We start from the raw sequence: 14,129 nt of genomic DNA, 5'->3' as shown, positions 1-14,129 counted from the left end.
TGGGAAGGAAAGGGAAGCTCACGATTGGACAGAACATCTTTATCAGTGGTCGGAGATCCAAGGAACATGTTCCTTCTTCTACGATTCGGCCCAATTTACACCTCTCAGTACAGTACGTTCACTAGTGTGAGATTTCTTCTTACAAGCTTTCTAGTCATGTGGTAGATTATTCTTACTACTTTTGAACAGCAGTCTCAGAATATGTAACATGACACATATTGATCATACTGAAAGTGTCAAGATTTATTAATATTTCCAGTGTTAACGCATTATGAATCATGAATTGTGTAGGAAGAACTATACCATAAATCTTTATTTGACCTCTTTTTTTTTTTACATGCATTACAAAAGGTATGAAAACAACATGACATTAATGAAATAAAATGATTTTTGTGTAAATGTTTGTCCTGTATTTTGTTCTGTCATTTCTTTAGAAATGTCTCAGGCAAACTGCTACACAGAAAATACTTTTATCTGAATTTGAGAATTTCGAGGTGAAAGTAGTTTTAAAATATCAATAAGACTTAATTTGGATCGTCTGCTTTAGATACTCTACAAACTACATATCTATAGATGGTCACAAAGCATTGAATGTAGTAGATGATTTGTTTTTTAAATGCATTTTTTAACATTTATGGGAAATTTTTAAAACAAAAAAAAAACACATTCTGAAAATAAATAGTCCAATTCAACTTTTTTTTTTTTTTAAAACAATCCTTAGATATTTTAACTTTTTCTGCCTTTGAGATTTTTATATTACTTTGGACTTTGAATAAAGCACTGCCATTTTTGCTTGTTAAGTTAAAAAACAAATTAGCATCCTGATTTCCCTTGCACCAAAGAAATAGTCATAATTGAAAATAATAATAATAAAAAAAAGTTTCATTGTTGAGTCCTTGAACAAGCTCCTTAATCCTCAGTTAAATGACTCACTTTGAATATTGCAAAATCCAGTCACCACTACGACATGTCCAGTAGTGGAAGTGAAAATAGTTACATTTAAACAGTGTTGACATTTTATGATGGATAACATGAAATATTCCAGGAAGAACCTATACCATAAATCTTCATTTGTGCATTTTTTAAAAATCATGTATTACAAATGGTTTGAAAACCATATAACATTCATGAAATAAATGAAACGATTAAACCCCAGGCAGTTCCAATGCACAACACAAATCTCCTCAACTACCAGAACATCCACAAAGACTACAAATTAGTCAAGGCCTTTGTGAAGGAATGATTTGTTTCACAGCAGTGAGTAATATGCCGATCTGTCATTAAGACTTTGGCAAGGATCATTATGTATCATGTGCGTTGGCCAAATCACATGCTTTGGATGTAGTAAATAGTAGCTGAGGTGTCCTTTGTTGTTGATAACATAGTGCTCCATCTAACTATCTAATTGTTGTGATCTTCAGCTATCTGATTGCAGTGATATTGAGTGATAAGAGATCAAATGAACTTTGTTCTAACTGTTTGTCATTGGTTTCCATATCAGCTTTTCAATTTGTTTGTATATCTACTGTATGACGTCACCATGCTTTTAGTGGACATTTCCTGCCAAGTGTCCATGTTGAAAGAAAACCAAGAAATGCATCAAGACATTGATGATCTCTCTTTATTGGTAACCTGCAGTGCAACATGTCACCTCAATGCTGCAAAAATGCTTCTACACTTGTGGTTTTCTTCTTCTGAACCTAGCCATAGTGTAAAAATAGCACCAACCATTAACACAGGTGGCAAGCTGACTTTTTTGCGTAGAGCATTTGATCAGACGTTCATGTCCAGAGCGACTTACAGAAGTGCGTTGCAGTCTCCTTTAAAAGCATATCCTCATGTAGGTGTAAATACGCAGGTCTAAGAATATCATTACCTTTTAGAAAGGAATTAGTATGAAATGGTACAATTTTAAATTTAGTGCTCATTTAAGTCTGAAAAGGTAGATGTTCAACCTTCATTTGAAGAAATCCAGTGACTCAGAAGTTCAGAAAGACAAGGGAAGTTCATTCGACTACCAAGAAGAGCCTTGAATCATGTCTTCCTTGTATCTTGACGGATGGTGGGTCGAGTCATGCCGTGCTAGAGACTCATAGGAAAATGTGGTGCAGTGCAAGGTGTGATGAGGGTCTTTGGCTTTGTATGCAAATATTATTGTTGTGAATTTGAAGGGGCAGTTACAGGAATCCGGTGGAGGGATGCAGCAATGGGGTGATGTGGGAGAACTTGGGGAGGTTGAACAGTTGCAGAGGTTTAATGGCATGAAGGGAAAAATCTGCCACAAGCAATTTGCAGTAGTCCAAACTCCAGGTGATAAGGGACTGAAGGGACTTTCTGTTCGCTCTGTGGAAAGAAATGGCCTGATCTTCATGAGGAGAAACCTGGGTGACAGGGCCAGCTTTTTAAAATATGAAAGAAATCTGCAGACATTCTGGTCCCATCTTGAACACTGAGACAAAAGGGTCACGCTTGTCTTCCCATGATTCACATACGGGCATCAAACTTCTTCCACCTCAAGCATCTTCATCTCCTGACATCTTGCATGTCCACCAAATCAGACACTAGCAGAGGCTTGAGATCATGGTTCAACTCTTGATCCTTATGCTGTTGTAGTCTACAATAGTCCAGAAAGCCCAGTTACTTCCATAGTGGCAAGGAATATGTGATCAAACTCTAAATTTAAACATACCTACGTCTTTAATAGGTTAACCTTGTGGAATCCTGATTTTCAGTAGATCATAAGTTTGATTCCCGAGACCACAGCCATCCATGGCCAGGTGTTAAGAGAGCAAAACTGACTAAGCTTTCTGGATGGAAGGGTTGGCATTACGGTCTCTCCCCTGTCAATCAGAGTCAGACTAGCCATGTTCGACCTCATGTATGCAAAAGAGGGTAGATAGCACTTTCATCCGAGTGCATTACACTGCACTGTGAAATAATCTTAACTGGAAATAAGCTTGTCGGGTATCTCACAGTATTTTCTGCACTCAAAAACCACTTATGAACCATCTGAATTTCAATATTGGGTACAAAAAACATATTCAGGTTCCTCTACGGTTCCTCTACAATGCTTTGGTGGGTCTGAATGCATCTCATTGGTTAGCGTGCATGAACCACCTTCCAAAATAGAACTTCCATCTGGTAGGCAAAAAAGCACACCCTGGATCTTGCCCAGTTTATGCAACGCAAAACCTACTTATCTTCTAGTTTTGCAACTTGATGGTAGTAAACAGAATTTTTCTGCCAGTAAGAACATCAGAAAGTGGCATTACAAGTAGCATAATGAGAATCTTTACATAAATACCAATGATACCATGTGTGTAAGAACATTTTAGGCTAATAAAACATGACCCCTCATGCTTGAAACATGGACATCATACTGGACATGGATGTGCTTGTGTGACCATGTGACCATATATCATGTTGGACAAAGCATTATTCAGATTTTTTTTTTTTTAATCAGAACCTAAGATACAAATCTCAAAAATACAGATTTTATGAAAATTAGGCCAAGAATGAATCCTCAAGGATATCCACGGAAAAATACATGCTTTTAGCATCATCAAAGTCAGCATTTAGCTGTCGTCTGCCCAGGAAGTGAAGAAACATGGAGTAAAGTGGAGTAAAAACAAAGATATGAACCCTAATGAGATAAGTGCATTTAAAGTTCTACGGAAAAACCTAAATTTACGTTATGCAGTTACCTCTGGCAGTTAGCTGCTAATGATTGCCAGCAAGCTAAACTTAGCATAGCCTGACTAGCTAGAATGTTACCTATATAGTTACACTGGGTGTATACTAAGCATCGAGTGTATAACATCACTGTAGAAAACGAGCTAGTAACTTATTATTATTTGTTTGTCAATACTGAAAGCATCTACTTTTCCTTGGCTGCTTCACCTTTACATAAAATCATTATCTTTGTATTTAAAGTTTGGATTTTTTTAATTAAAAAAAAGGTTTTAAAGGCAATTTGTAACCCTACCAAGTTCAAAACAAGGAGAATGAAATATTTTTGTTATGTATATATAATTCAAATGTACAAAATGCATACAATTTTGCCAAAAAAAACATTTATAACTGCAAAATTTTAAACTTTCAGCTATTCTGATAGTGTCAGTCATGTAATGGACGTGAAGGTGGCGGATACAAGTGTAGATTTTATTGAAAAAGTGAAACACAAACAACTAAAACTGCGAAACCAGTACCAGGATATGCAAAAGCTATGGACCACACACCGCCACGTACGCACAACAACGACAAAAGCTTGACAATGAAACATACAGAGACCAGGACTTAAGTAGGGATGCTGATTAGTGGGAATACAGAACAGGTGTGAATGGTCAGTGAGACATGAGACAAAGTCATGTGATGTGCAGGGGCTGATGGGTAACGTAGTCAAACGCAGATTTCGGCATAACCCTGACAGATAGGACAGATAATAATGTCTTTTATTGCGAGTCTATTGTCTAATGTCTATTTCTGCTTCAACACTGATACACTGAGATTGTTTAAGATTAAGAGATAAAGTCTTCTCTGTATGAGTATGTGATTTTTTTGTGTGTCCCTGTGATGTGAATATGCTGCCTAGTAACCGTGCTGAAAAAAAAAAGTGTCACCTATCAGTTTCCAGATAAGTGTCTTGCTGGGGGTCTGCAATGCTGCTTGCAACCTTAATGTGGCTTCCTCTTTAAGAAATGTGTCGAAGCTATTGACTGTGGTTTACTTTCTCTAAAAACAACCTGACAGTACGTGGACGTCCATTTATTGTCGTGTATTTGCTTGTAAAATTACATTATCTATCTATGTTTTCGTCCTTCTGTAAAATTCCCTGGATTTCACCAAAGGTCAGTTTGGGAAACTACATTATGTCAGTTTTCCATATTCTCTCTCTCACATATGACATTACTGTGCCTTATTATTTATTTGTATTTTTCTTTGATTAAAAAAAGCCGTAAAATATCAAGCCATGTGTTGCTCTGTCTCAGCGCCGGTGGAGACGCACACTCCTTTTCATGAGGAGGTGGAATGTACTATTCACAGTGTAGGTGTAAACCGTAGCACAAAAAAGTGGTTGGAGTTTCCATGCAAGAAAAATCATACTACAGGTTTTACTACATGCATCTATTGTAGTGTGTAGGCATTTGTTAAAAAATTCCTACCAGAAAAATAACATTTTATTCTATTCTTGTATGATAATGGAATGATGTTGATTAGACTGTTGCCCTTTTTTTAACCTCATCACCAGAAAATGATTCAATATTTATATAGTTTACAACTTTTGGTGTTCCTTGTCGTCCTGTCCTGAATAGCGGATATAGAAACAGAATAAAGAAGGATGAAAAAAATGGAGAAGAATAATAAAAGAAGAAGGCAATTAGTCATTAATTAGTAATTGGTACACATGACTGTACGGTTCATGAGAGAGGTCTGAGGAATGAGAATGGCCAGTCTGGTTTTATCTGACAGGAATGTTCTGGTCACTCCAATAACCACTCTTTACAACCGTGGTGAGCAGAAACGCATCTCAGGACACACAACGTCAGCTCGAACCAGTCTGGCCATTGTTCTCTGACTCCTCTTATCAACAAAGTGTTTCTTACAGGACTGGATATCTATTATCTATTATATTATATAAATCTCGCTGAAAGTGTCATGATCCACCCGACAAGGAACGTCTCAAAAGACATTAGGACAAGAAATGCTTATTATGAACCATGTTCAAAGGATTTATTTTAATAAGTCTTGTATCCCGTCTTATACCCTTGCTAGGTATTTTACTAGAAGTTAAACAATATCGGGCTAAACCACGTTTAACCCCATGGCCTCAAAAAAAAAAAAAGTGACAATAACGGCTGGTTTCATTATTAAAAATGTCCACACTGAGAAGACCACATATACTCCAACACCCCTAATGTTCCATTGAGGGGTCTTTCTCATTGCAGAATTGTGAAAGTTGGTTTCCACTGCACACTCATCTGTTCCTGCCTCTGAATGAGGTCTAAGTGGGACTAGGTGACAATGAGGGGTGGGGGCTGTTGTCTTAGTGGCTTGAGACCTCCCTCTCTTCACATTTATACATTTCAGGGTAAAAAGAAGTTTCTACAGTATAGACGAGAGAGTCTGAGAAGACAGGATGAAGCTGAATTACTTTGCAGGGATTCTTTTGGCCATGCAGTGGATCGTTTGCGTGTCTACGAGTGAGTTTTTAATGTGTTTGTCTCTACAGTTTAGTTCTACAGTTAGCTCTGTGGTCTAACCTCAGTTTTCACTGTGATATAGAAAGTATGTGGTAGTCACACAGTAAGTTTCAGAGATAGAGTTTAATCTTGTGTCTTTTCAACTGTAATATGTTGGAGATTATTATTTTTTTATCCATAGACCAATAATTATAGTTCGATTGAAATATAATTTTTTTTCTCCAGCAGGACATGGACGCCCAGCATCATGTTGTATAGTCACCAGCACAGACAGGGTCAATGTTTCAGAAATTGAGAGCTATGTGCGTGAAAACTCACCGTGTCACCTCAAAGCTGTAAGGCAAGTAAGACTCATTAACCTTTTTGATATTGATAGACAATTTCCATTTTCTGTAGTAGTATGTGTAAAATGGTATGAGGAAATTTGCAACACTTTCCATAAAATGCAATCACTAACTACTGAAAATGTCATTTCACAGGTTCCTATTGGTAAACGGCAAAACAATATGCTCTGATCCAAAGGACGCTTGGGCCAAACATGCCATAGAGAAGCTGCGTAAAAGAACAACCATAAAAGTACCCACTACCCCAAAATCATGGACTACAAGCACATCTTCACCAGGAACAAATACAGAAAGCACAATAACCATGACGACACCTAAAGGAACATCGACCACATGGAAACCAAGAACATACATCACTCATAGATCTTCGACTAAAGGACCGCTTAGGAATACCCACAAGCCACCTCAATGGACAACAACGCAAATTCCAACAACAAAGATGACTACTATTACAGATAGGAAGCCATTGACAACTGATATCAAGACAACTTCAATGACCATGACGACAGAAATCCCAGTGACCACGACAACACCTAAAGGACCATCAACCACCTGGAAACCAAGAACATACATCACTCATAGATCTTCGACTAAAGGACCGCTTAGGAATACCCACAAGCCACCTCAGTGGACAACAACGCAAATTCCAACAACAAAGATGACTACTATTACGGATAGGAAGCCATTGACAACTGATATCAAGACGACTTCAATGACCATGACGACAGAAATCCCAGTGAGGACAACAACACCTAAAGGACCATCAACCACATGGAAACCAAGAACATACATCACTCATAGATCTTCAACTAAAGGACCGCTTAGGAATACCCACAAGCCACCTCAGTGGACAACAACGCAAATTCCGACAACAAAGATGACTATGACCACGACAACAACTAAAGGAACATCAACCAAGGAAAGACCAGTCCAGAAACCATCCACACCGAAAATTAAACCACGGATAACACGCTGCCCACCAATCGTGATCTCCGAGCAAGACAAGCTCAAGGGAGAGTCCAGCAGCACCTCAGGAAAGAAGAAAATTCCATGGACAGTCAGACGTTTGAAAAAGAAAAGTAAGAAGGGACTAAGGAGAGCACAGATGAACTCCAGGAGTGACAAAGAATGTGTAGAACGTTGACCAGTTTGGTTCTGAGATCTTTTTGAGACTGTAAGGTTAAAGGTTAAGAATCTTATGCCCTTGGAGATGACCGCAGAACATTGTGAGAAAAGTCTTGCGGTTATTCTTCACCCAATTTCGTCTGTGCACTTTCTTTCCATGTTGACTCATTCGATGTCAGATCAGTGCCACTAGGACTTTTAAGACTTTTGACACACTGACATGGGCATGATGAGTATTGCGCAATGATGCTCATGCTAGGTTTCTGATCAATCCATGGGTGAACTGTACAGATTTGCAGATTTACATTTAAATTTATGTTTACATTTATTGGCAGAGATCATTATCCATAGCGACTTAAAGAAATGCTTTGTAGACTCCAAGGTCAGGGTTGAAGAATACAAGCTAAAACCATGTTCAAGAGGAGGTAGTAGTAGTAGGGGTGAATTTTACTTTCCTTTTTTTTTCTTTTGTTTTGTTCTCATGTAAGTGCTTAGTGAATCCAGCCAGGGGAAATGGATTCCACCACTCAATGGGTGCCATTACAGAGATGCCAACAAATTGTAACCATAAATAATCATAGATCCATGAAGATCTTTAAGTGTAACTGAACTGTACATAATCACAAATATGCGTAATAATGTAGATCAATAGAATTTTATGCTACGCATTATTATTATTATTATTATTATTTTTTACTATTTAGGTGCATTGAATGTGATATATATATATATATATATATATATATATATATATATATATATATACATATATATATATATACGGAGCAGAAGAGTGCTTGTCCAACACTATCTCTGTTCTGTTGAACCATTGCTCTGATGTGCAATAATGGAGTAATTTCAATGTAACGTCAAGTAGTTTCTTGAATTAAAATGATGTATATATACTATGCTATTTATTACAGCAATTACAATATTTATGTGGCCAGTTTATGTCATGTCTCAGTTTATCTCATTAAAGCAAATATATTAGATGGTATATTACGTAACTACTGTTTTATACAACAATCCCAGTCACGGAGGCGTTTCTACACCACATGGGGGCACACTCATCCAGAGGAAAAGCCATCGTCCTGCCGTTTCACTCCAGGCACTTCTTCGTTTAGTCTGATCCTGGAATTTAATCTCATACATCATCTCATTATGCAGGAGCTCTGTATAAAATTGACGAGTTCTGATTATGCAGAAGACCTCTGTGAAAGCTACCAGATAAAGATTGTGTCAACTGGGTCAGTTTACACAGACCTGCTAAGCTCACCTTTACTGTATGTGTGTGGGATAGTCAAGGGAAGTAAAAGGCATTTTAAACTGAAAAGACAATTTTACTACAATCTACTGTATGTAGATATTTCAGATGGATTATTTGTAACATGAATAAAATCTATAAAATGTACAGGGTTTAGGAAATAGTGTCTTAGAATGTCCCAACGCAATGAATCCAGAGACACTATTAAAGTAAAAGCTAGCGAGATTTGATGTTAGTGATGTAACACTGTAGTTTTACGTGAACACAGGAAGGACCAGAGCGTTAAATGGACCACAGGGAATTCACGCTGATTAACACGACATACACTTAATACAATCCCACCTGTTTCTTACCATATTAAATAAACCGATTCCAAGCCTCTATCTTTAACACACTGACTGTAAGACTGAGGCCTCCTCTGAAGAGCATAAGAGCTTACGAAGCATGATGCTTAGTCAAACCTGGAGCGAAGCACTAAAGCAGCATGACGGAGTCGAACGTCACCGCACAGGAGGCTTTGATTTTTGTCCCGTTAGGAATCTTTCCTTCACATCAGCCGGGTCACTAATTCCATGGCAGATCGAGATTAGATTCTTAATAAAGTTTGTGATTGGAGGCAACATTGCAGGAAATGGCAATCAATACTCTGGCCTCATATCCTCCAATATCGACCCCACTGTTCTTGTTGTTGTTTGTTAGATATAGAACACATTGTAAAACCCAACAGACACAAAAAATAAATGCAAAATAATAATAATAATAATGATAATAATAGTAAAAATAATAATAATAATAATAATAATAATAAAGCAACAAAAACCAGCAATCTGCGGGGTCCAAGCACCTTTCACATATAACCCCCCCCCCCAAACAAGTAAACAAACAAACAAACAAACAAACAAACAAAAAGCCCTGCAATGTTATCTAACCCAGCACTGCCTTTGCTAAGCAAGCAAATGACTTTTATTTAGATCTAGAACAAATACGCCTATAAAAAAACAATTTCACTGATTTAGATGATATGTTTCTCGTGTCAAGATCTTGCCATGCCTACATTTCTCACGTACACAACTCCGTAATCCGTGGGTGAGCGAAAGCCCTGGCTGTATTTTTTTCCATAAACAAAGAAGGCCATGAAGTTATTATTCCTTTCTGTCACCTCTGTTAAATTTTCTAACAGAAACGCATGAATGTTTACTGGCTTCGGCAGTAATTCTGTCTCGTGCGTGCTCTGACACACGGTGCCATTGCCCCCCTTCTGCAATTTTCTTTCTTCTTTTCTATATTTTTATGGCTTGGCTGAGCCAGGCTAGGCCATTCATAAATCTCCAGACGGGAAATAAATGCCGACCGCCCTCTACCCGAGCCGGCCAGGCGAAAACGAGGAAAATAAAAACCAGGCTTAATAGCACGGCGCTGGTAATTACCTTTTCTGGCCTGCTCGTCCGTGAAATATGATAATATAACACATTATTGATAAGAAAGACCTGAGCAACTCAGCTCCCAATCCCCCTTCTGCTACAGGAGGAGTTTTATTCTGCCGGACTGGGGCTGTCTTCCAGAGGTGAAGGTGCACCAGTCAAAACAAACAGAGCGCAAAATACATATAAATAAGAGTTATGGGTCTGTAACTTGGTTAACAAAATATTATACCACCGTATTCGCTGTTGCATCCGTGTTCTAAGGCGGGTGAGGAACGTACGTCCGTGTAATATGATAATATAACACATTATTGATAAGAAATTCATGTCTTAGCTTATCTTAAATTGTCCAGCTAATTTGTCGTTACTGTTCACAAACCTGCTAATTTTCATGTAGCACAAAACCCGATACTACTATCACGCTCCAGAACCAGATTCTCACTCTGTCACTCCTGAGATCTGATCAAGATCCCGGTCTTCTGTCCATTAATGTTCAGTAATCGCAGGTTATTTATAGGTTAAGTGCCATTGCACACTCACAATGTCATTTTATGGCTGACTTGAGAAGCAATTTCACACTAGGCAGTCGTTGTAAATAGTCAAGGTTGTATCAGATCGCCCCCTCCTGGCCTGTGTCCTGTATCTGTAATCAGTATATTCCAGGGATTGTGGGTGATCTTGCACATAATTAGATGTGTTGTATCATTTAAGAGAAAAAAAAACATATCATATTGTCCATATTAGAACATGTCCTGTGGCAAACTCTATAGACATACAGTATATGAACAGAGAGCTGAACTCACGTCTTAGCCAGAGGAGCTGTGAGGGAATCGATACTGTGTGAAACCGGCAGATTACATTCAGTGACCCACCTGCATTGGACAAGGACAGTCGAGGAGCTACAGCTGCCCGATGACTGATGACATTTCGCTTATACAACGAGTCATCCGTACAATTTAATTCTACAATTGTGGTCGGTATTTCCATTTTTTTGAGACATGTTAATGGAACAAGCATTTTCCTCACCTTATCTGAGCACAAATGCAGCCCCAGGCCCAAAAGTCCTACCAGAAGAGGTCAAATTTGATTGACAGGAGTGAGCCAGGAGACCGTGTTTGCACTCGGGCTGCCGATAGTGATGCGCAAATGCAATAATAATGGCCAGCTCGGATGCTAATGGGACTTATGATTAGCGAAAAGGCCAATCTCATTTGCATGGAGGATCCAGATCGAGGACGTGAGCTGTATGCCGAGCGACCCCGGCTTTGTTCCTGCTCGGCAACCCATATGGAGGTCCTGGTGCTTTGTACTGACTAGTCAACCTTACACTCCAGATGAAAGGCAAGGTGGCTGTCACATGTAAGAAACAGGAATCAACTATGTATTATGTATGTTGGTATGTATAAAGCATTTTAAAGCCTCGATTTGGGATATACACTATATGGCCAAAAGTTTGTGAACACCTGACCAACACATTTATATGTGCTTTTTGAACATATCATTCCAGATTTAGTCCTTTGCTTTGCTGTTATAATAAGCTCCACTCTTCCGGGAAGGTTTTCCACTAGATTTTGGAGCGGAAAGGCTTCCTATACAATTGTGTGCTTCCGACTTTATGGGGGAAGACCCACATATGGGTGTGATGGGCAGTTGTCCATAAACTTCTGCCCTTATAATGTATGTATTTACTTATTTTAACAAATGGAGTGCCATTTGGAGTTACAGTTAGGAATTTGCATGGTTGGTCTACATCTAATTTATCACATATGTCCATTAAACATGTGTTTGACTGCATTGTTTCTTGTTAAAGTTATCAGGATAACTATTAGGTGCCATTATATGAATGCAAGACTGCTTACTGTATTGGTCAGTGTGAATAGGTAGCGTCTTGCATTTTTTCCTTTGATTTAAATGCAATCCTAGGAAACCAATTTATGCTGTCATTACATAACCAAGATTTGTCATAGCAACGTCACGAGTAGAAAAGTGAAAATCCTGGATAGGTTGTAGCAATGTAACTCTGCAACATTGTGAATCGATGCTAATCACATTGTCATCAATGTGACATATAGTTATTTATTGGTACGTGTTACGTAATATCATTAATTGATTATTGCTCTGTAGTCCTCATTTGCCTGTAACTCTCTGCAGGTTTTTAAGGTAGTTTTTCCTACATTACATAATACAGCAGTTTATTTTGCATTAGCACTGCTAATACTTTCTTTAAACATATTGTTTGGTTCACAGTTTTTGTAAATGTGAACAATATGTTGAGATGATGACCATGTTGCAGTTAGTTGGGCTGGTATTTAGACCACTGTCTGATAACGTAGCAACAGCTTGGACTGTAAAATAGTTGCTACATCAAGACCTGGGAAGTTGTGGATTGACCAAAAATGTTATTGTGTTACTGACATGGTAGATTTACTGAGCAAACTAAGCAATCAATAAGCAAGCACAAATAACTTGAGTCATGACTGTAGAATCAATGTACTACAGGTTGTACTATATTATTACTGTTAAAAATGAGGTAACAGTGTGAATTATACCCAACGTTATGAACTGCACTTTTGAAACTGCACTGTTTTCTTGATCAGGAATCCCAGTTTGATGTTAAAGTCTGCAATTTTCCAATGTTACATGTTTACTTACATGGTTTGAGAGCAACGCTGATGGTAGCTGTGGGTATTCCAGGATGTTTGGTGTGAGTGCTTTCCTAAATTACATCTGCTCAAATGTCCACGCTCCTGAAAGCAAGGGTGTGCACAAACTGGAAGCATCTATTAACCAACTGATGCAACACTAAAGTCTCTACAGTGTAAATACAGAGTCTACGATTTGTCTACTTTTCATAGTTGCAGCTATGTTACAACGACAACATTTCATAACACCGTCTTAATTTAGCATCTATCTTTATTTGGAGTGTGTCTTGCATTACAGCTCATTCCTGGTTGTGGCTTTTGGAGAGTAAGAATACTCCTGAAGCTATGGAAGTTCAGGTCATTAACATAATTAAAGTGTTTAGGGCTAAACTGCCTCCCTAATTCACCGTCATTATAAATGTCAAATTCTGGCAAAGTCCAGACATTCCATTCCAAATTAGGGTCAAAATGTTTGGAAAATTTGTTGGGGGGAAAAAAGGATGCAGACTTCCTGTCAAACGAGGATAAAATTAAATTCATCTTGTCGATAGTGTGTTATCCTGCTTTTCGAGCCACTTACGGTGACCTCTTACTTTCAGGCTGGGTATGGAGATAGTGCTGGGAATTTCTTTTGCATGTCTTCGCTTCCTCTAGTCAATCTGTCCTGCTTTGGTCAATGAGAGTGGCATCCTTCGGAGATGGGATTAAGAATAGCCCACGATAATGGATTTTCCCCTCCCCTAATCAATACCACGTCCTGTCTGCTCTGCGAAATTGAGAGTTTGCTCATATAGAGCTTGGGCTGTATTTTGCAATTCGCTTTGAAGAAATTAATGAATGAGTCTGAGTCGGAATGAGTCATGAATACAATCCTGATGGCTTGATACACTCGTATAAGTGCTATACACACTACCATGCCACCACCCTGCCAGTGTCACTGCTATGTAGTGAATGATTCACCACCCAGAAACAAATCTGTTCTTAGGATGGTCCCTTTCCACTGATGGACATAGCAAGGGATGGGCAATATTCATTATTAACTGTATATCTAGAAAGTGATCTATATGTTTGATGTACCAGATAAAATGGCCAATGCATGTTACGAGAAGGCACAATAAACTACAATCTCTTGT

The 14,129-nt window shown here is 38.3% G+C and overlaps 1 protein-coding gene across 2 annotated transcripts; it reads left to right on the top strand.

Annotated features, from left to right (window-relative positions):
* Positions 1-5,111: 5,111 nt before the first annotated feature.
* On the top strand, positions 5,112-8,400 carry LOC113540512 (mucin-5AC-like). 2 transcript variants are annotated; one of them, XM_026937067.3, is made up of 3 exons: positions 5,112-6,200; positions 6,429-6,540; positions 6,680-8,400. In XM_026937067.3, the coding sequence occupies exons 1-3, from the start codon at positions 6,137-6,139 to the stop codon at positions 7,686-7,688; spliced, it is 1,185 nt and encodes a 394-aa protein (XP_026792868.2). In that variant the 5' UTR covers positions 5,112-6,136; the 3' UTR covers positions 7,689-8,400. The 2 variants fall into 2 exon arrangements, with proteins under 2 accessions (XP_026792868.2, XP_026792867.2); XM_026937066.3 differs by having other exon boundaries at positions 5,113-6,200; positions 6,426-6,540.
* The last annotated feature ends 5,729 nt before the right edge of the window (positions 8,401-14,129 follow it).

This window comes from Pangasianodon hypophthalmus, chromosome 4, assembly GCF_027358585.1.
Source record: "Pangasianodon hypophthalmus isolate fPanHyp1 chromosome 4, fPanHyp1.pri, whole genome shotgun sequence".
Lineage (NCBI taxonomy): Eukaryota > Metazoa > Chordata > Actinopteri > Siluriformes > Pangasiidae > Pangasianodon > Pangasianodon hypophthalmus.
The sequence above is the reverse complement of the archived record's forward strand: the minus strand, read 5'-3'. Positions and strand labels throughout refer to the sequence as shown.

Coding starts and splice junctions, on each gene's coding strand:
- LOC113540512 (XM_026937066.3), top strand. CDS start 6,137: ATGAAGCTGAATTACTTTGCAGGGATTCTTTTGGCCATGCAGTGGATC. Junction 6,201..6,425: donor GATCGTTTGCGTGTCTACGA/GTGAGTTTTTAA, acceptor TTTTTTCTCCAG/CAGGACATGGACGCCCAGCA. Junction 6,541..6,679: donor TGTCACCTCAAAGCTGTAAG/GCAAGTAAGACT, acceptor GTCATTTCACAG/GTTCCTATTGGTAAACGGCA.